Source organism: Petromyzon marinus, unplaced genomic scaffold (assembly GCF_048934315.1).
Source record: "Petromyzon marinus isolate PM22_M1 ecotype Great Lakes invasive population unplaced genomic scaffold, UKy_Petmar_22M1.pri1.0 PM_Scaffold_110, whole genome shotgun sequence".
NCBI classification, from domain to species: Eukaryota; Metazoa; Chordata; class Hyperoartia; order Petromyzontiformes; family Petromyzontidae; genus Petromyzon; species Petromyzon marinus.
The window spans coordinates 199120-220226 of record NW_027423070.1 but is presented as its reverse complement, the minus strand read 5'-3'; the positions used below and the strand labels follow the sequence as shown (position 1 = coordinate 220226).

General features: G+C 49.2%; 1 protein-coding gene across 1 annotated transcript in view; it reads right to left on the bottom strand.

Annotated features, from left to right (window-relative positions):
- Positions 1–21107, bottom strand: part of LOC116938316 (circadian locomoter output cycles protein kaput-like) — a 144109-nt gene that overhangs the window by 76134 nt on the left and 46868 nt on the right. The window contains exons 9-10 of the mRNA XM_076063396.1: positions 20807–20920; positions 17371–17711 (exon numbers count right to left, since the gene is read on the bottom strand). Of these exons, the coding sequence (XP_075919511.1) occupies positions 17371–17711; positions 20807–20920 (455 nt within the window). The remainder of the gene's footprint in view (positions 1–17370; positions 17712–20806; positions 20921–21107) is intronic.

Genomic DNA, 21107 nt, shown 5'->3' with positions numbered 1-21107 from the left:
TAGAGATGTTCCAGTAGGTGTAGAGATGTTCTAGTAGGGGTAGAGATGTTCTAGTAGGGGTGGAGATGTTCCAGTAGGGGTAGAGATGTTCTAGTAGGGGTAGAGATGTTCTAGTAGGGGTGGAGATGTTCTAGTACGGGGTAGAGATGTTCTAGTAGGGGTAGAGATGTTCCAGTAGAGGTGGAGATGTTCTAGTAGGGGTGGAGATGTTCCAGGAGGGGTGGATATGTTCTAGTAGGGGTGGAGATGTTCTAGTAGGGGTGGAGATGTTCTAGTAGGGGTGGAGATGTTCCAGTAGGGGTAGAGATGTTCCAGTAGGGGTAGAGATGTTCTAGTAGGGGTAGAGATATTCTAGTAGGGGTAGAGATGTTCTAGTAGGGGTATAGATGTTCTAGTAGGGGTAGAGAGGTTCTAGTAGGGGTGGAGATGTTCCAGTAGGGGTAGAGATGTTCTAGTAGGGGTGGAGATGTTCTAGTAGGGGTAGAGATATTCTGGCAGGGGTGGAGATGTTCTAGTAGGGGTAGAGATGTTCCAATAGGGGTTGGAGATGTTCCAGTAGGGGTAGAGATGTTCTAGTAGGGGTAGAGATGTTCCAGTAGGGGTAGAGATGTTCTAGTAGGGGTAGAGATGTTCCAGTAGGGGTGGAGATGTTCTAGTAGGGGCGGAGATGTTCTAGTAGGGGTGGAGATGTTCTAGTGGGGGTAGAGATGTTCCAGTAGGGGTAGAGATGTTCTAGTAGGGGTGGAGATGTTCTAGTAGGGGTGGAGATGTTCCAGTAGGGGTAGAGATGTTCCAGTAGGGGTAGAGATGTTCCAGTAGGGGTAGAGATGTTCTAGTAGGGGTAGAGATGTTCTAGTAGGGGTGGAGATGTTCCAGTAGGGGTAGAGATGTTCTAGTAGGGGTAGAGATTTTCTAGTAGGGGTAGAGATGTTCTAGTAGGGGTGGAGATGTTCTAGTAGGGGGTAGAGATGTTCTAGTAGGGCTAGAGATGTTCCAGTAGAGGTGGAGATGTTCTAATAGGGGTGGAGATGTTCTAGTAGGGGTGGAGATGTTCTAGTAGGGGTGGAGATGTTCTAGTAGGGGTGCAGATGTTCCAGTAGGGGTAGAGATGTTCCAGTAGGGGTAGAGATGTTCTACTAGGGGTAGAGATGTTCCAGTAGGGGTAGAGATGTTCCAGTAGGGGTAGAGATGTTCTAGTAGGGGTAGAGATGTTCTAGTAGGGGTGGAGAAGTTCTAGTAGGGGTGGAGATGTTCTAGTAGGGTGGAGATGTTCTAGTAGGGGTGGAGATGTTCTAGTAGGGGTGGAGATGTTCCAATAGGGGTAGAGATGTTCTAGTAGGGGTAGAGATGTTCCAGTAGGGGTGGAGATGTTCTAGTAGGGGTGGATATGTTCTAGTAGGGGTAGAGATGTTCTAGTAGGGGTAGAGATGTTCTAATAGGGGTGGAGATGTTCTAGTAGGGTGGAGATGTTCTAGTAGGGGTGGAGATGTTCTAGTATGGATGGAGATGTTCCAGTAGGGGTAGAGATGTTCTAGTAGGGGTAGAGATGTTCCAGTAGGGGTGGAGATGTTTTAGTAGGGGTAGAGATGTTCTACTAGGGGTGCAGATGTTCCAGTAGGGGTGGAGATGTTCCAGTAGGGGTAGACTTGTTCCAGTAGGGGGTAGAGATGTTCCAGTAGGGGTAGAGATGTTCTAGTAGGGGTGGAGATGTTCTAGTAGGGGTGGAGATGTTCCAGTAGGGGTAGAGATGTTCCAGTAGGGGTAGAGATGTTCTAGTAGGGGTGGAGATGTTCTAGTAGGGGTGCAGATGTTCCAGTAGGGGTAGAGATGTTCCAGTAGGGGTAGAGATGTTCCAGTAGGTGTAGAGATGTTCTAGTAGGGGTAGAGATGTTCTAGTAGGGGTGGAGATGTTCCAGTAGGGGTAGAGATGTTCTAGTAGGGGTAGAGATGTTCTAGTAGGGGTGGAGATGTTCTAGTACGGGGTAGAGATGTTCTAGTAGGGGTAGAGATGTTCCAGTAGAGGTGGAGATGTTCTAGTAGGGGTGGAGATGTTCCAGGAGGGGTGGATATGTTCTAGTAGGGGTGGAGATGTTCTAGTAGGGGTGGAGATGTTCTAGTAGGGGTGGAGATGTTCCAGTAGGGGTAGAGATGTTCCAGTAGGGGTAGAGATGTTCTAGTAGGGGTAGAGATGTTCTAGTAGGGGTAGAGATGTTCTAGTAGGGGTATAGATGTTCTAGTAGGGGTAGAGAGGTTCTAGTAGGGGTGGAGATGTTCCAGTAGGGGTAGAGATGTTCTAGTAGGGGTGGAGATGTTCTAGTAGGGGTAGAGATATTCTGGCAGGGGTGGAGATGTTCTAGTAGGGGTAGAGATGTTCCAATAGGGGTTGGAGATGTTCCAGTAGGGGTAGAGATGTTCTAGTAGGGGTAGAGATGTTCCAGTAGGGGTAGAGATGTTCTAGTAGGGGTAGAGATGTTCCAGTAGGGGTGGAGATGTTCTAGTAGGGGCGGAGATGTTCTAGTAGGGGTGGAGATGTTCTAGTGGGGGTAGAGATGTTCCAGTAGGGGTAGAGATGTTCTAGTAGGGGTGGAGATGTTCTAGTAGGGGTGGAGATGTTCCAGTAGGGGTAGAGATGTTCCAGTAGGGGTAGAGATGTTCCAGTAGGGGTAGAGATGTTCTAGTAGGGGTAGAGATGTTCTAGTAGGGGTGGAGATGTTCCAGTAGGGGTAGAGATGTTCTAGTAGGGGTAGAGATGTTCTAGTAGGGGTAGAGATGTTCTAGTAGGGGTGGAGATGTTCTAGTAGGGGGTAGAGATGTTCTAGTAGGGCTAGAGATGTTCCAGTAGAGGTGGAGATGTTCTAATAGGGGTGGAGATGTTCTAGTAGGGGTGGAGATGTTCTAGTAGGGGTGGAGATGTTCTAGTAGGGGTGCAGATGTTCCAGTAGGGGTAGAGATGTTCCAGTAGGGGTAGAGATGTTCTACTAGGGGTAGAGATGTTCCAGTAGGGGTAGAGATGTTCCAGTAGGGGTAGAGATGTTCTAGTAGGGGTAGAGATGTTCTAGTAGGGGTGGAGATGTTCTAGTAGGGGTGGAGATGTTCTAGTAGGGTGGAGATGTTCTAGTAGGGGTGGAGATGTTCTAGTAGGGGTGGAGATGTTCCAATAGGGGTAGAGATGTTCTAGTAGGGGTAGAGATGTTCCAGTAGGGGTGGAGATGTTCTAGTAGGGGTGGATATGTTCTAGTAGGGGTAGAGATGTTCTAGTAGGGGTAGAGATGTTCTAATAGGGGTGGAGATGTTCTAGTAGGGTGGAGATGTTCTAGTAGGGGTGGAGATGTTCTAGTATGGATGGAGATGTTCCAGTAGGGGTAGAGATGCTCTAGTAGGGGTAGAGATGTTCCAGTAGGGGTGGAGATGTTTTAGTAGGGGTAGAGATGTTCTACTAGGGGTGCAGATGTTCCAGTAGGGGTGGAGATGTTCCAGTAGGGGTAGACTTGTTCCAGTAGGGGGTAGAGATGTTCCAGTAGGGGTAGAGATGTTCTAGTAGGGGTGGAGATGTTCTAGTAGGGGTGGAGATGTTCCAGTAGGGGTAGAGATGTTCCAGTAGGGGTAGAGATGTTCCAGTAGGGGTAGAGATGTTCTAGTAGGGGTAGAGATGTTCTAGTAGGGGTGGAGATGTTCCAGTAGGGGTAGAGATGTTCTAGTAGGGGTAGAGATGTTCTAGTAGGGGTAGAGATGTTCTAGTAGGGGTGGAGATGTTCTAGTAGGGGGTAGAGATGTTCTAGTAGGGGTAGAGATGTTCCAGTAGAGGTGGAGATGTTCTAATAGGGGTGGAGATGTTCCAGGAGGGGTGGAGATGTTCTAGTAGGGGTGGAGATGTTCTAGTAGGGGTGGAGATGTTCTAGTAGGGGTGGAGATGTTCCAGTAGGGGTAGAGATGTTCCAGTAGGGGTAGAGATGTTCTACTAGGGGTAGAGATGTTCCAGTAGGGGTAGAGATGTTCCAGTAGGGGTAGAGATGTTCTAGTAGGGGTAGAGATGTTCTAGTAGGGGTGGAGATGTTCTAGTAGGGGTGGAGATGTTCTAGTAGGGTGGAGATGTTCTAGTAGGGGTGGAGATGTTCTAGTAGGGGTGGAGATGTTCCAATAGGGGTAGAGATGTTCTAGTAGGGGTAGAGATGTTCCAGTAGGGGTGGAGATGTTCTAGTAGGGGTGGATATGTTCTAGTAGGGGTAGAGATGTTCTAGTAGGGGTAGAGATGTTCTAATAGGGGTGGAGATGTTCTAGTAGGGTGGAGATGTTCTAGTAGGGGTGGAGATGTTCTAGTATGGATGGAGATGTTCCAGTAGGGGTAGAGATGTTCTAGTAGGGGTAGAGATGTTCCAGTAGGGGTGGAGATGTTTTAGTAGGGGTAGAGATGTTCTACTAGGGGTGCAGATGTTCCAGTAGGGGTGGAGATGTTCCAGTAGGGGTAGACTTGTTCCAGTAGGGAGTAGAGATGTTCCAGTAGGGGTAGAGATGTTCCAGTAGTGGTAGAGATGTTCCAGTAGGGGCAGAGATGTTCTAGTAGGGGTGGAGATGTTCCAGTAAGGGTAGAGATGTTCTAGTAGGGGTAGGGATGTTCCAGTAGGGGTAGAGATGTTCTAGTAGGGGTAGAGATGTTCCAGTAGGGGTAGAGATGTTCTAGTAGGGGTAGAGATGTTCCAGTAGGGGTAGAGATGTTCTAGTAGGGTGGAGATGTTCCAGTAGGGGTGGAGATGTTCCAGTAGGGGTAGAGATGTTCTAGTAGGGGTAGAGATGTTCCAGTAGGGGTGGAGATGTTTTAGTAGGGGTAGAGATGTTCTACTAGGGGTAGAGATGTTCCAGTAGGGGTGGAGATGTTCCAGTAGGGGTAGACATGTTCCAGTAGGGGGTAGAGATGTTCCAGTAGGGGTAGAGATGTTCCAGTAGGGGTAGAGATGTTCTAGTAGGGGTGGAGATGTTCCAGTAGGGGTGGAGATGTTCCACTAGGGGTAGAGATGTTCCAGTAGGGGTGGAGATGTTCTAGTAGGGGTGGAGATGTTCCAATAGGGGTGGAGATGTTCCAGTAGGGGTAGAGATGTTCTAGTAGGGGTGGAGATGTTCCAATAGGGGTTGGAGATGTTCCAGAGGGGTAGAGATATTCTAGTAGGGGTAGAGATGTTCCAGTAGGGGTAGAGATGTTCTAGTAAGGGTAGAGATGTTCCAGTAGGGGTGGAGATGTTCTAGTAGGGGTGGAGATGTTCCAGTAGGGGTGGAGATGTTCTAGTAGGGGTAGAGATGTTCTAGTAGGGGTAGAGATGTTCTAGTAGGGGTAGAGATGTTCTAGTAGGGGTGGAGATGTTCCAGTAGGGGTAGAGATGTTCTAGTAGGGGTGGAGATGTTCTAGTAGGGGTAGAGATGTTCCAGTAGGGCTAGAGATGTTCTAGTAGGGGTAGAGATGTTCCAGTAGGGGTGGAGATGTTCTAGAAGGGGTGGAGATGTTCCAGTAGGGGTGGAGATGTTCTAGTAGGGGTAGAGATGTTCTAGTAGGGGTAGAGATGTTCTAGTAGGGGTAGAGATGTTCTAGTAGGGGTATAGATGTTCTAGTAGGGGTAGAGATGTTCTAGTAGGGGTGGAGATGTTCCAGTAGGGGTAGAGATGTTCTAGTAGGGGTGGAGATGTTCTAGTAGGGGTAGAGATATTCTGGCAGGGGTGGAGATGTTCTAGTAGGGGTAGAGATGTTCCAATAGGGGTGGAGATGTTCTAGTAGGGGTGGAGATGTTCTAGTAGGGGTAGAGATGTTCTAGTAGGGGTGCAGATGTTCTAGTAGGGGTAGGTATGTTCTAGTAGGGGTGGAGATGTTCCAGTAGGGGTAGAGATGTTCTAGTAGGGGTAGAGATGTTCCAGTAGGGGTAGAGATGTTCCAGTAGGGTAGAGATGTTCCAGTAGGGGTGGAGATGTTCTAGTAGGGGTAGAGATGTTCTAGTAGGGGTGGAGATGTTCCACTAGGGGTAGAGATGTTCCAGTAGGGGTGGAGATGTTCTAGTAGGGGTGGACATGTTCCAATAGGGGTGGAGATGTTCCAGTAGGGGTAGAGATGTTCTAGTAGGGGTAGAGATGTTCCAGTAGGGGTAGAGATATTCTAGTAGGGGTAGAGATGTTCTAGTAGGGGTAGAGATGTTCCAGTAGGGGTGGAGATGTTCTAGTAGGGGTGGAGATGTTCTAATAGGGGTGGAGATGTTCCAGTAGGGGTATAGATGTTCTAGTAGGGGTAGAGATGTTCCAGGAGGGGTGGAGATGTTCTAGTAGGGGTGGAGATGGTCTAGTAGGGGTGGAGATGTTCCAATAGGGGTTGTAGATGTTCCACTAGGGGTAGAGATGTTCTAGTAGGGGTAGAGATGTTCCAGTAGGGGTAGAGATGTTCTAGTAGGGGTAGAGATGTTCCAGTAGGGGTGGAGATGTTCTAGTAGGGGTGGAGATGTTCCAGTAGGGGTGGAGATGTTCTAGTAGGGGTAGAGATGTTCTAGTAGGGGTAGAGATGTTCTAGTAGGGGTAGAGATGTTCTAGTAGGGGTAGAGATGTTCTAGTAGGGGTGGAGATGTTCCAGTAGGGGTAGAGATGTTCTAGTAGGGGTGGAGATGTTCTAGTAGGGGTAGAGATGTTCCAGTAGCGGTAGAGATGTTCCAGTAGGGGTGGAGATGTTCTAGTAGGGGTGGAGATGTTCCAGTAGGGGTGGAGATGTTCTAGTAGGGGTAGAGATGTTCTAGTAGGGGTAGAGATGTTCTAGTAAGGGTAGAGATGTTCTAGTAGGGGTAGAGATGTTCTAGTAGGGGTGGAGATGTTCCAGTAGGGGTAGAGATGTTCTAGTAGGGGTGGAGATGTTCTAGTAGGGGTAGAGATATTCTGGCAGGGGTGGAGATGTTCTAGTAGGGGTAGAGATGTTCCAATAGGGGTGCAGATGTTCTAGTAGGGGTGGAGATGTTCTAGTAGGGGTAGAGATGTTCTAGTAGGGGTGGAGATGTTCTAGTAGGGGTAGAGATGTTCTAGTAGGGGTGGAGATGTTCCAGTAGGGGTAGAGATGTTCTAGTAGGGGTAGAGATGTTCCAGTAGGGGTAGAGATGTTCCAGTAGGGTAGAGATGTTATAGTAGGGGTGGAGATGTTCCAGTAGGGGTGGAGATGTTCTAGTAGGGGTGGAGATGTTCTAGTAGGGGTAGAGATGTTCTAGTAGGGGTGGAGATGTTTTATTAGGGGTAGAGATGTTCTAGTAGGGGTGGTTATGTTCTAGTAGGGGTAGAGATGTTCTAGTAGGGGTGGAGATGTTCTAGTAGGGGTGGAGATGTTCCAGTAGGGGTAGAGATGTTCTATTAGGGGTAGAGATGTTCTATTAGGGGTAGAGATGTTCCAGTAGGGGTAGAGATGTTCTAGTAGGGGTAGAGATGTTCTAGTAGGGGTAGAGATGTTCCAGTAGGGGTAGAGATGTTCTATTAGGGGTAGAGATGTTCTATTAGGGGTAGAGATGTTCCAGTAGGGGTAGAGATGTTCTAGTAGGGGTATAGATGTTCTAGTAGGGGTAGAGATGTTCTAGTAGGGGTGGAGATGTTCCAGTAGGGGTAGAGATGTTCTAGTAGGGGTGGAGATGTTCTAGTAGGGGTAGAGATATTCTGGCAGGGGTGGAGATGTTCTAGTAGGGGTAGAGATGTTCCAATAGGGGTGCAGATGTTCTAGTAGGGGTGGAGATGTTCTAGTAGGGGTAGAGATGTTCTAGTAGGGGTGGAGATGTTCTAGTAGGGGTAGAGATGTTCTAGTAGGGGTGGAGATGTTCCAGTAGGGGTAGAGATGTTCTAGTAGGGGTAGAGATGTTCCAGTAGGGGTAGAGATGTTCCAGTAGGGTAGAGATGTTATAGTAGGGGTGGAGATGTTCCAGTAGGGGTGGAGATGTTCTAGTAGGGGTGGAGATGTTCTAGTAGGGGTAGAGATGTTCTAGTAGGGGTGGAGATGTTCTATTAGGGGTAGAGATGTTCTAGTAGGGGTGGTTATGTTCTAGTAGGGGTAGAGATGTTCTAGTAGGGGTGGAGATGTTCTAGTAGGGGTGGAGATGTTCCAGTAGGGGTAGAGATGTTCTATTAGGGGTAGAGATGTTATATTAGGGGTAGAGATGTTCCAGTAGGGGTAGAGATGTTCTAGTAGGGGTAGAGATGTTCTAGTAGGGGTAGAGATGTTCCAGTAGGGGTAGAGATGTTCTATTAGGGGTAGAGATGTTCTATTAGGGGTAGAGATGTTCCAGTAGGGGTAGAGATGTTCTAGTAGGGGTAGAGATGTTCTAGTAGGGGTAGAGATGTTCCAGTAGGGGTAGAGCTGTTCCAGTAGGGGTAGAGATGTTCCAGTAGGGGTAGAGATGTTCTGGCAGGGACAGAGATGTTCCAGTAGGGGTAGAGACGTTCCAGTAGGGGTGGAGATGTTCTAGTAGTGGTGGAGATGTTCTAGTAGGGGTGGAGATGTTCTAGTAGGGGTAGATATGTTCTAGTAGGGGTGGAGATGTTCCAGTAGGGGTAGAGACGTTCCAGTAGGGGTGGAGATGTTCTAGTAGGGGTAGAGATGTTCTAGTAGGGGTAGAGATGTTCTAGTAGGGGTAGAGACGTTCCAGTAGGGGTGGAGATGTTCTAGTAGGTGTGGAGATGTTCCAGTAGGGGTAGAGATGTTCCAGTAGGGGTGGAGATGTTCCAATAGGGGAGGAGATGTTCTAGTAGGGGTAGAGATGTTCTGGCAGGGACAGAGATGTTCCAGTAGGGGTAGAGATGTTCTATTAGGGGTAGAGATGTTCTATTAGGGGTAGAGATGTTCCAGTAGGGGTGGAGATGTTCTAGTAGGGGTAGAGATGTTCTAGTAGGGGTGGAGATGTTCCACTAGGGGTAGAGATGTTCCAGTAGGGGTGGAGATGTTCTAGTAGGGGTGGACATGTTCCAATAGGGGTGGAGATGTTCTAGTAGGGGTTGAGATGTTCCAGTAGGGGTGGAGATGTTCCAGTAGGGGTAGAGATGTTCTAGTAGGGGTAGAGATGTTCTAGTAGGGGTGGATATGTTCTAGTAGGGGTAGAGATGTTCCAGTAGGGGTGGAGATGTTCTAGTAGGGGTGGACATGTTCCAATAGGGGTGGAGATGTTCTAGTAGAGGTGGATATGTTCTAGTAGGGGAGGAGATGTTCTAGTAGGGGTGGAGATGTTCTAGTAGGGGTGGAGATGTTCCAGTAGGGGTGGAGATGTTCTAGTAGGGGTGGACATGTTCCAATAGGGGTGGAGATGTTCTAGTAGAGGTGGATATGTTCTAGTAGGGGAGGAGATGTTCTAGTAGGGGTGGAGATGTTCTAGTAGGGGTGGAGATGTTCCAGTAGGGGTGGAGATGTTCTAGTAGGGGTGGAGATGTTCTAGTAGGGGTGGAGATGTTCTAGTAGGGGTGGAGATGTTCTATTAGGGGTAGAGATGTTCTAGTAGGGGTGGATATGTTCTAGTAGGGGTAGAGATGTTCTAGTAGGGGTGGAGATGTTCTAGTAGGGGTGGAGATGTTCCAGTAGGGGTAGAGATGTTCTATTAGGGGTAGAGATGTTCTATTAGGGGTAGAGATGTTCCAGTAGGGGTAGAGATGTTCTAGTAGGGGTAGAGATGTTCTAGTAGGGGTAGAGATGTTCCAGTAGGGGTAGAGATGTTCTATTAGGGGTAGAGATGTTCTATTAGGGGTAGAGATGTTCCAGTAGGGGTAGAGATGTTCTAGTAGGGGTAGAGATGTTCTAGTAGGGGTAGAGATGTTCCAGTAGGGGTAGAGATGTTCCAGTAGGGGTAGAGATGTTCCAGTAGGGGTAGAGATGTTCTGGCAGGGACAGAGATGTTCCAGTAGGGGTAGAGACGTTCCAGTAGGGGTGGAGATGTTCTAGTAGTGGTGGAGATGTTCTAGTAGGGGTGGAGATGTTCTAGTAGGGGTAGATATGTTCTATTAGGGGTGGAGATGTTCCAGTAGGGGTAGAGACGTTCCAGTAGGGGTGGAGATGTTCTAGTAGGGGTAGAGATGTTCTAGTAGGGGTAGAGATGTTCTAGTAGGGGTAGAGACGTTCCAGTAGGGGTGGAGATGTTCCAGTAGGGGTAGAGACGTTCCAGTAGGGGTGGAGATGTTCCAGTAGGGGTGGAGATGTTCTAGTAGGGGTAGAGATGTTCTGTCAGGGACAGAGATGTTCCAGTAGGGGTAGAGATGTTCTATTAGGGGTAGAGATGTTCTATTAGGGGTAGAGATGTTCCAGTAGGGGTGGAGATGTTCTAGTAGGGGTAGAGATGTTCTAGTAGGGGTGGAGATGTTCCACTAGGGGTAGAGATGTTCCAGTAGGGGTGGAGATGTTCTAGTAGGGGTGGACATGTTCCAATAGGGGTGGAGATGTTCCAGTAGGGGTAGAGATGTTCTAGTAGGGGTAGAGATGTTCCAGTAGGGGTAGAGATGTTCTAGTAGGGGTAGAGATGTTCTAGTAGGGGTAGAGATGTTCCAGTAGGGGTGGAGATGTTCTAGTAGGGGTGGAGATGTTCTAATAGGGGTGGAGATGTTCCAGTAGGGGTATAGATGTTCTAGTAGGGGTAGAGATGTTCCAGGAGGGGTGGAGATGTTCTAGTAGGGGTGGAGATGGTCTAGTAGGGGTGGAGATGTTCCAATAGGGGTTGTAGATGTTCCAGTAGGGGTAGAGATGTTCTAGTAGGGGTAGAGATGTTCCAGTAGGGGTAGAGATGTTCTGGTAGGGGTAGAGATGTTCCAGTAGGGGTGGAGATGTTCTAGTAGGGGTGGAGATGTTCCAGTAGGGGTGGAGATGTTCTAGTAGGGGTAGAGATGTTCTAGTAGGGGTAGAGATGTTCTAGTAGGGGTAGAGATGTTCTAGTAGGGGTAGAGATGTTCTAGTAGGGGTGGAGATGTTCCAGTAGGGGTAGAGATGTTCTAGTAGGGGTGGAGATGTTCTAGTAGGGGTAGAGATGTTCCAGTAGGGGTAGAGATGTTCTAGTAGGGGTAGAGATGTTCCAGTAGGGGTGGAGATGTTCTAGTAGGGGTGGAGATGTTCTATTAGGGGTAGAGATGTTCTATTAGGGGTAGAGATGTTCCAGTAGGGGTAGAGATGTTCCAGTAGGGGTGGAGATGTTCTAGTAGGGGTGGACATGTTCCAATAGGGGTGGAGATGTTCCAGTAGGGGTAGAGATGTTCTAGTAGGGGTAGAGATGTTCCAGTAGGGGTAGAGATGTTCTAGTAGGGGTAGAGATGTTCTAGTAGGGGTAGAGATGTTCCAGTAGGGGTGGAGATGTTCTAGTAGGGGTGGAGATGTTCTAATAGGGGTGGAGATGTTCCAGTAGGGGTATAGATGTTCTAGTAGGGGTAGAGATGTTCCAGGAGGGGTGGAGATGTTCTAGTAGGGGTGGAGATGGTCTAGTAGGGGTGGAGATGTTCCAATAGGGGTTGTAGATGTTCCAGTAGGGGTAGAGATGTTCTAGTAGGGGTAGAGATGTTCCAGTAGGGGTAGAGATGTTCTGGTAGGGGTAGAGATGTTCCAGTAGGGGTGGAGATGTTCTAGTAGGGGTGGAGATGTTCCAGTAGGGGTGGAGATGTTCTAGTAGGGGTAGAGATGTTCTAGTAGGGGTAGAGATGTTCTAGTAGGGGTAGAGATGTTCTAGTAGGGGTAGAGATGTTCTAGTAGGGGTGGAGATGTTCCAGTAGGGGTAGAGATGTTCTAGTAGGGGTGGAGATGTTCTAGTAGGGGTAGAGATGTTCCAGTAGGGGTAGAGATGTTCTAGTAGGGGTAGAGATGTTCCAGTAGGGGTGGAGATGTTCTAGTAGGGGTGGAGATGTTCTATTAGGGGTAGAGATGTTCTATTAGGGGTAGAGATGTTCCAGTAGGGGTAGAGATGTTCTAGTAGGGGTAGAGATGTTCTAGTAGGGGTAGAGATGTTCCAGTAGGGGTAGAGATGTTCTATTAGGGGTAGAGATGTTCTATTAGGGGTAGAGATGTTCCAGTAGGGGTAGAGATGTTCTAGTAGGGGTAGAGATGTTCTAGTAGGGGTAGAGATGTTCCAGTAGGGGTAGAGCTGTTCCAGTAGGGGTAGAGATGTTCCAGTAGGGGTAGAGATGTTCTGGCAGGGACAGAGATGTTCCAGTAGGGGTAGAGACGTTCCAGTAGGGGTGGAGATGTTCTAGTAGTGGTGGAGATGTTCTAGTAGGGGTGGAGATGTTCTAGTAGGGGTAGATATGTTCTAGTAGGGGTGGAGATGTTCCAGTAGGGGTAGAGACGTTCCAGTAGGGGTGGAGATGTTCTAGTAGGGGTAGAGATGTTCTAGTAGGGGTAGAGATGTTCTAGTAGGGGTAGAGACGTTCCAGTAGGGGTGGAGATGTTCTAGTAGGTGTGGAGATGTTCCAGTAGGGGTAGAGATGTTCCAGTAGGGGTGGAGATGTTCCAATAGGGGAGGAGATGTTCTAGTAGGGGTAGAGATGTTCTGGCAGGGACAGAGATGTTCCAGTAGGGGTAGAGATGTTCTATTAGGGGTAGAGATGTTCTATTAGGGGTAGAGATGTTCCAGTAGGGGTGGAGATGTTCTAGTAGGGGTAGAGATGTTCTAGTAGGGGTGGAGATGTTCCACTAGGGGTAGAGATGTTCCAGTAGGGGTGGAGATGTTCTAGTAGGGGTGGACATGTTCCAATAGGGGTGGAGATGTTCTAGTAGGGGTTGAGATGTTCCAGTAGGGGTGGAGATGTTCCAGTAGGGGTAGAGATGTTCTAGTAGGGGTAGAGATGTTCTAGTAGGGGTGGATATGTTCTAGTAGGGGTAGAGATGTTCCAGTAGGGGTGGAGATGTTCTAGTAGGGGTGGACATGTTCCAATAGGGGTGGAGATGTTCTAGTAGAGGTGGATATGTTCTAGTAGGGGAGGAGATGTTCTAGTAGGGGTGGAGATGTTCTAGTAGGGGTGGAGATGTTCCAGTAGGGGTGGAGATGTTCTAGTAGGGGTGGACATGTTCCAATAGGGGTGGAGATGTTCTAGTAGAGGTGGATATGTTCTAGTAGGGGAGGAGATGTTCTAGTAGGGGTGGAGATGTTCTAGTAGGGGTGGAGATGTTCCAGTAGGGGTGGAGATGTTCTAGTAGGAGTGGAGATGTTCTAGTAGGGGTGGAGATGTTCTAGTAGGGGTGGAGATGTTCTATTAGGGGTAGAGATGTTCTAGTAGGGGTGGATATGTTCTAGTAGGGGTAGAGATGTTCTAGTAGGGGTGGAGATGTTCTAGTAGGGGTGGAGATGTTCCAGTAGGGGTAGAGATGTTCTATTAGGGGTAGAGATGTTCTATTAGGGGTAGAGATGTTCCAGTAGGGGTAGAGATGTTCTAGTAGGGGTAGAGATGTTCTAGTAGGGGTAGAGATGTTCCAGTAGGGGTAGAGATGTTCTATTAGGGGTAGAGATGTTCTATTAGGGGTAGAGATGTTCCAGTAGGGGTAGAGATGTTCTAGTAGGGGTAGAGATGTTCTAGTAGGGGTAGAGATGTTCCAGTAGGGGTAGAGATGTTCCAGTAGGGGTAGAGATGTTCCAGTAGGGGTAGAGATGTTCTGGCAGGGACAGAGATGTTCCAGTAGGGGTAGAGACGTTCCAGTAGGGGTGGAGATGTTCTAGTAGTGGTGGAGATGTTCTAGTAGGGGTGGAGATGTTCTAGTAGGGGTAGATATGTTCTAGTAGGGGTGGAGATGTTCCAGTAGGGGTAGAGACGTTCCAGTAGGGGTGGAGATGTTCTAGTAGGGGTAGAGATGTTCTAGTAGGGGTAGAGATGTTCTAGTAGGGGTAGAGACGTTCCAGTAGGGGTGGAGATGTTCCAGTAGGGGTAGAGACGTTCCAGTAGGGGTGGAGATGTTCCAGTAGGGGTGGAGATGTTCTAGTAGGGGTAGAGATGTTCTGTCAGGGACAGAGATGTTCCAGTAGGGGTAGAGATGTTCTATTAGGGGTAGAGATGTTCTATTAGGGGTAGAGATGTTCCAGTAGGGGTGGAGATGTTCTAGTAGGGGTAGAGATGTTCTAGTAGGGGTGGAGATGTTCCACTAGGGGTAGAGATGTTCCAGTAGGGGTGGAGATGTTCTAGTAGGGGTGGACATGTTCCAATAGGGGTGGAGATGTTCCAGTAGGGGTAGAGATGTTCTAGTAGGGGTAGAGATGTTCCAGTAGGGGTAGAGATGTTCTAGTAGGGGTAGAGATGTTCTAGTAGGGGTAGAGATGTTCCAGTAGGGGTGGAGATGTTCTAGTAGGGGTGGAGATGTTCTAATAGGGGTGGAGATGTTCCAGTAGGGGTATAGATGTTCTAGTAGGGGTAGAGATGTTCCAGGAGGGGTGGAGATGTTCTAGTAGGGGTGGAGATGGTCTAGTAGGGGTGGAGATGTTCCAATAGGGGTTGTAGATGTTCCAGTAGGGGTAGAGATGTTCTAGTAGGGGTAGAGATGTTCCAGTAGGGGTAGAGATGTTCTGGTAGGGGTAGAGATGTTCCAGTAGGGGTGGAGATGTTCTAGTAGGGGTGGAGATGTTCCAGTAGGGGTGGAGATGTTCTAGTAGGGGTAGAGATGTTCTAGTAGGGGTAGAGATGTTCTAGTAGGGGTAGAGATGTTCTAGTAGGGGTAGAGATGTTCTAGTAGGGGTGGAGATGTTCCAGTAGGGGTAGAGATGTTCTAGTAGGGGTGGAGATGTTCTAGTAGGGGTAGAGATGTTCCAGTAGGGGTAGAGATGTTCTAGTAGGGGTAGAGATGTTCCAGTAGGGGTGGAGATGTTCTAGTAGGGGTGGAGATGTTCCAGTAGGGGTGGAGATGTTCTAGTAGGGGTAGAGATGTTCTAGTAGGGGTAGAGATGTTCTAGTAGGGGTAGAGATGTTCTAGTAGGGTATAGATGTTCTAGTAGGGGTAGAGATGTTCTAGTAGGGGTGGAGATGTTCCAGTAGGGGTAGAGATGTTCTAGTAGGGGTGGAGATGTTCTAGTAGGGGTAGAGATATTCTGGCAGGGGTGGAGATGTTCTAGTAGGGGTAGAGATGTTCCAATAGGGGTGCAGATGTTCTAGTAGGGGTGGAGATGTTCTAGTAGGGGTAGAGATGTTCTAGTAGGGGTGGAGATGTTCTAGTAGGGGTAGAGATGTTCTAGTAGGGGTGGAGATGTTCCAGTAGGGGTAGAGATGTTCTAGTAGGGGTAGAGATGTTCCAGTAGGGGTAGAGATGTTCCAGTAGGGTAGAGATGTTCCAGTAGGGGTGGAGATGTTCTAGTAGGGGTAGAGATGTTCTAGTAGGGGTGGAAATGTTCCAGTAGGGGTAGAGATGTTCCAGTAGGGGTGGAGATGTTCTAGTAGGGGTGGACATGTTCCAATAGGGGTGGAGATGTTCCAGTAGGGGTAGAGATGTTCCAGTAGGGGTAGAGATGTTCTGGCAGGGACAGAGATGTTCCAGTAGGGGTAGAGATGTTCCAGTAGGGGTAGAGATGTTCCAGTAGGGGTAGAGATGTTCCAGTAGGGGTGGAGATGTTCTAGTAGGGGTTGAGATGTTCCAGTAGGGGTGGAGATGTTCCAGTAGGGGTAGAGATGTTCTAGTAGGGGTGGATATGTTCTAGTAGGGGTGGAGATGTTCTAGTAGGGGTGGAGATGTTCTAGTAGGGGTAGAGATGTTATAGTAGGGGTGGAGATGTTCCAGTAGGGGTGGAGATGTTCTAGTAGGGGTGGAGATGTTCTAGTAGGGGTGGAGATGTTCTAGTAGGGGTAGAGATGTTCTAGTAGGGGTGGAGATGTTCTATTAGGGGTAGAGATGTTCTAGTAGGGGTGGATATGTTCTAGTAGGGGTAGAGATGTTCTAGTAGGGGTGGAGATGTTCTAGTAGGGGTGGAGATGTTCCAGTAGGGGTAGAGATGTTCTATTAGGGGTAGAGATGTTCTATTAGGGGTAGAGATGTTCCAGTAGGGGTAGAGATGTTCTAGTAGGGGTAGAGATGTTCTAGTAGGGGTAGAGATGTTCCAGTAGGGGTAGAGATGTTCTATTAGGGGTAGAGATGTTCTATTAGGGGTAGAGATGTTCTAGTAGGGGTAGAGATGTTCTAGTAGGGGTAGAGATGTTCCAGTAGGGGTAGAGATGTTCCAGTAGGGGTAGAGATGTTCTGGCAGGGACAGAGATGTTCCAGTAGGGGTAGAGACGTTCCAGTAGGGGTGGAGATGTTCTAGTAGTGGTGGAGATGTTCTAGTAGGGGTGGAGATGTTCTAGTAGGGGTAGATATGTTCTAGTAGGGGTGGAGATGTTCCAGTAGGGGTAGAGACGTTCCAGTAGGGGTGGAGATGTTCTAGTAGGGGTAGAAATGTTCTAGTAGGGGTAGAGATGTTCTAGTAGGGGTAGAGACGTTCCAGTAGGGGTGGAGATGTTCTAGTAGGTGTGGAGATGTTCCAGTAGGGGTAGAGATGTTCCAGTAGGGGTGGAGATGTTCCAGTAGGGGTGGAGATGTTCTAGTAGGGGTAGAGATGTTCTGGCAGGGACAGAGATGTTCCAGTAGGGGTAGAGATGTTCTATTAGGGGTAGAGATGTTCTATTAGGGGTAGAGATGTTCCAGTAGGGGTAGAGATGTTCTAGTAGGGGTAGAGATGTTCCAGTAGGGGTAGAGATGTTCTATTAGGGGTAGAGATGTTCCAGTAGGGGTAGAGATGTTCTAGTAGGGGTAGAGATGTTCTAGTAGGAGTAGAGATGTTCCAGTAGGGGTAGAGATGTTCCAGTAGGGGTAGAGACGTTCCAGTAGGGGTGTAGATGTTCTAGTAGGGGTAGAGATGTTCTAGTAGGGGTAGAGATGTTCTAGTAGGGGTAGAGACGTTCCAGTAGGGGTAGAGACGTTCCAGTAGGGGTGGAGATGTTCTAGTAGGGGTAGAGATGTTCTAGTAGGGGTAGAGATGTTCTAGTAGGGGTAGAGATGTTCCAGTAGGGGTGGAGATGTTCTAGTAGGGGTAGAGATGTTCTAGTAGGGGTGGAGATGTTCTAGTAGGGGTGGAGATGTTCTATTAGGGGTAGAGATGTTCCAGTAGGGGTGGAGATGTTCCAGTAGGGGTAGAGATGTTCTAGTAGGGGTAGAGATGTTCCAGTAGGGGTAGAGATGTTCTGGCAGGGACAGAGATGTTCCAGTAGGGGTGGAGATGTTCTAGTAGGGGTAGAGACGTTCCAGTAGGGGTAGAGATGTTCTAGTAGGGTAGAGATGTTCTGGCAGGGACAGAGATGTTCCACTAGGGGTGGAGATGTTCTAGTAGGGGTAGAGATGTTCCAGTAGGGGTAGAGATGTTCCGGCAGGGACGGAGACGTTCCGGCAGAAGCCCCCCCAAAGCGAGGAAGGACACCCACCTTGATGAACTGCGGAGTCGCGAGGCGAACCGTGGCGACAAAGCAGAGCCTCTGCTGCTGCTGCTGCTGCTGCCGCTGCTGCTGCTGCTGCTGCTGCCGCTGCTGCTGCGTCGTCATCGTCGTCGTCGTCGTGGCGACGGCGGCGGAGGAGGAGGAGGAGGCGGCTACGGTGGAGGAGGCGGCTGAGGAGGAGGAGGAGGAGTTTGCGGGGGGGCGGGGCTGGCAGCGCGGTAGCGACGGCAGCGGCGGAGGAGGCGGAGGAGGAGGCGGAGGAGGAGGCGGCGGCAGGGAGGGAGCCGCGGCCGAGAGGTCGAAGCCGTTGCAGGCGGAGAGCGAGCGCCCTGGGGGAGACGGAGAGGCGGTGGGGGCGGGGAGAGAGAGAGAGAGAGAGAGGCGGAGGCAGGGAGCGAGTCTGGGGGAGCCCTCAGTGTTGAAGGCCAGAGAGAGGCACAGAGAGAGACAGAGAGACAAAGAGAGAGACAGAGAGAGACACAGAGAAAGACAGAGAGAGACACATAGAGAGACACAGAGAGAGACACAGAGAGAGACAGAGAGAGACACAGAGAGAGACACAGAGAGAGACACAGAGAGAGAGAGACAGAGAGAGACACAGAGAGAGACACAGAGAGAGAGACAGAGAGAGACACATAGAGAGACACAGAGAGAGACACAGAGAGAGACACAGAGAGAGAGACAGAGAGAGACACAGAGAGAGACACAGAGAGAGAGACAGAGAGAGACACATAGAGAGACACAGAGAGAGACACAGAGAGAGACACAGAGAGAGAGAGACAGAGAGAGACACAGAGAGAGACACAGAGAGAGAGACAGAGAGAGACACATAGAGAGACACAGAGAGAGACACAGAGAGAGACACATAGAGAGACACAGAGATAGAGAGACAGAGAGAGATACAGAGAGAGACACAGAGAGAGAAACAGAGAGAGACACAGAGAGACACAGAGAGAGACACAGAGAGACACAGAGAGAGACACACAGAGAGAGACACAGAGAGACAGAGAGAGACACAGAGAGAGACACAGAGAGAGACACAGAGAGACAGAGAGACACAGAGAAAGACACAGAGAGAGACAGAGCGAGAGAGACACAGAGAGAGACACAGAGAGAGACACAGAGAGAGACACAGAGAGAGAGAGAGACAGAGAGAGACACAGAGAGAGACAGAGAGAGAGAGACAGAGAGAGACACATAGAGAGACACAGAGAGAGAGACAGAGAGAGACACATAGAGAGACACAGAGAGAGACACAGAGAGAGACACATAGAGAGACACAGAGATAGAGAGACAGAGAGAGACACAGAGAGACAGAGAGAGAGAGACAGAGAGAGAGACACAGAGAGACAGAGAGAGACAGAGAGAGAGACAGAGAGAGAGAGAGACAGAGAGTAACAGAGAGACAGAGAGACACAGAGAGAGACAGAGAGACACAGACAGAGAGAGACACACAGAGACACAGAGAGACACAGAGAGACACACAGAGACAAGAGAGAGACAAGAGAGAGACACAGACAGAGAGAGACACAGAGAGAGACAGAGAGACAAGAGAGACACAGAGACAGAGAGACACAGAGAGACACAGAGAGACACAGAGAGACACAGAGAGACAAGAGAGAGACACAGACAGAGAGAGAGATACAGAGAGAGACATAGAGACAAGAGAGACACAGAGACACAGAGACAGAGAGAGACAGAGAGAGACAGATAGACACAGAGAGACACAGAGAGACACAGAGAGACACAGATAGACACAGAGAGACAAGAGAGAGACACAGAGACACAGATAGACACAGAGAGACACAGAGAGACACAGAGAGAGACAGAGAGACACAGAGAGACAAGAGAGAGACACAGACAGAGGGAGAGACACAGAGAGACACACAGAGACAAGAGAGAGACAAGAGAGAGACAGAGAGACACAGAGAGACACAGAGAGAGACAGAGAGACACAGAGAGACAAGAGAGAGACACAGACAGAGGGAGAGACACAGAGAGACACACAGAGAGACAAGAGAGAGACACAGAGAGAGACAAGAGATAGACACAGAGAGAGACAAGAGAGAGACACAGAGAGAGACAAGAGATAGACACAGAGAGAGACAAGAGAGAGACACAGAGAGAGACAAGAGATAGACACAGAGAGAGACAAGAGATAGACACAGAGAGACACAGACAGAGAGAGACACAGAGAGAGACAAGAGATAGACACAGAGAGAGAGACAAGAGAGAGACACAGAGAGAGACAAGAGATAGACACAGAGAGACACAGACAGAGAGAGACACAGAGAGAGACACAGACAGAGAGAGACACAGAGAGAGACACAGAGAGACACAGAGAGACACAGAGAGAGACACACAGAGACACAGAGAGAGACACACAGAGACACAGAAAGACACAGAGAGACACACAGAGAGATAAGAGAGAGACACAGAGAGAGACACACAGAGACACAGAGAGAGACACACAGAGACACACAGAGAGACACAGAGAGACACAGAGAGAGACACAGAAAGAGAGAGACAAGAGAGAGACAGAGAGACACAGAGAGACAAGAGAGACACACAGATAGACACAGAGAGACAAGAGAGACACACAGATAGACACAGAGAGACACAGAGACACACAGAGAGACACAGACAGAGAGAGACAGAGAGAGAGACAGATCACCGTTGTCGTAGGAGCGGAAGTTTCCCGTGAAGGTGACGTGCTCGTAAGATAGACACACAGAGACACAGAGAGACACAGAGAGACACAGAGAGACACACAGAGACACACACAGACACAGAGAGACACACACAGAGACAAGAGAGAGACAAGAGAGAGACACAGCCAGAGAGAGACACAGAGAGACACACAGAGACAAGAGAGACACAGAGACACAGAGACAGAGAGAGACACAGAGAGAGAGAGATCACCGTTGTCGTAGGAGCGGAAGTTTCCCGTGAAGGTGACGTGCTCGTAAGATAGACACACAGAGACACACAGAGACACACAGAGAGACACAGAGAGACAGACACAGAGACACACACAGACACAGAGAGACAAGAGAGAGACAAGAGACACAGACAGAGAGAGACACAGACAGAGAGAGAGAGATCACCGTTGTCGTAGGAGCGGAAGTTTCCCGTGAAGGTGACGTGCTCGTAAGATAGACACAGAGAGACACAGAGAGACACAGAGACACACAGAGACACACAGAGACAAGAGAGAGACACAGACAGACAGAGAGAGAGAGAGATCACCGTTGTCGTAGGAGCGGAAGTTTCCCGTGAAGGTGACGTGCTCGTAAGATAGACACAGAGAGACACACAGAGACAAGAGAGAGACACAGATAGACACAGAGACACACACAGACACAGAGAGACACACAGAGACAAGAGAGAGACACAGAGAGACAGAGAGAGAGAGAGAGATCACCGTTGTCGTAGGAGCGGAAGTTTCCCGTGAAGGTGACGTGCTCGTAAGTGGGTGAGGAGCGCTGGTCCAGACAACCACGGAGCAAGTGGCAGCAAAACTCCAGCTGGTTCCTTTCTACAGAGACACAGAGACACACAGACAGAGACACAGAGACACACAGGGAGACAGAGACACGAGTGGCTGAGTGGCTGAGTGGACGAGTGACTGAGTGGACGAGTGACTGAGTGGACGAGTGGACGAGTGGCTGAGTGGACGAGTGGCTGAGTGGACGAGTGGACGAGTGACTGAGTGGCTGAGTGGA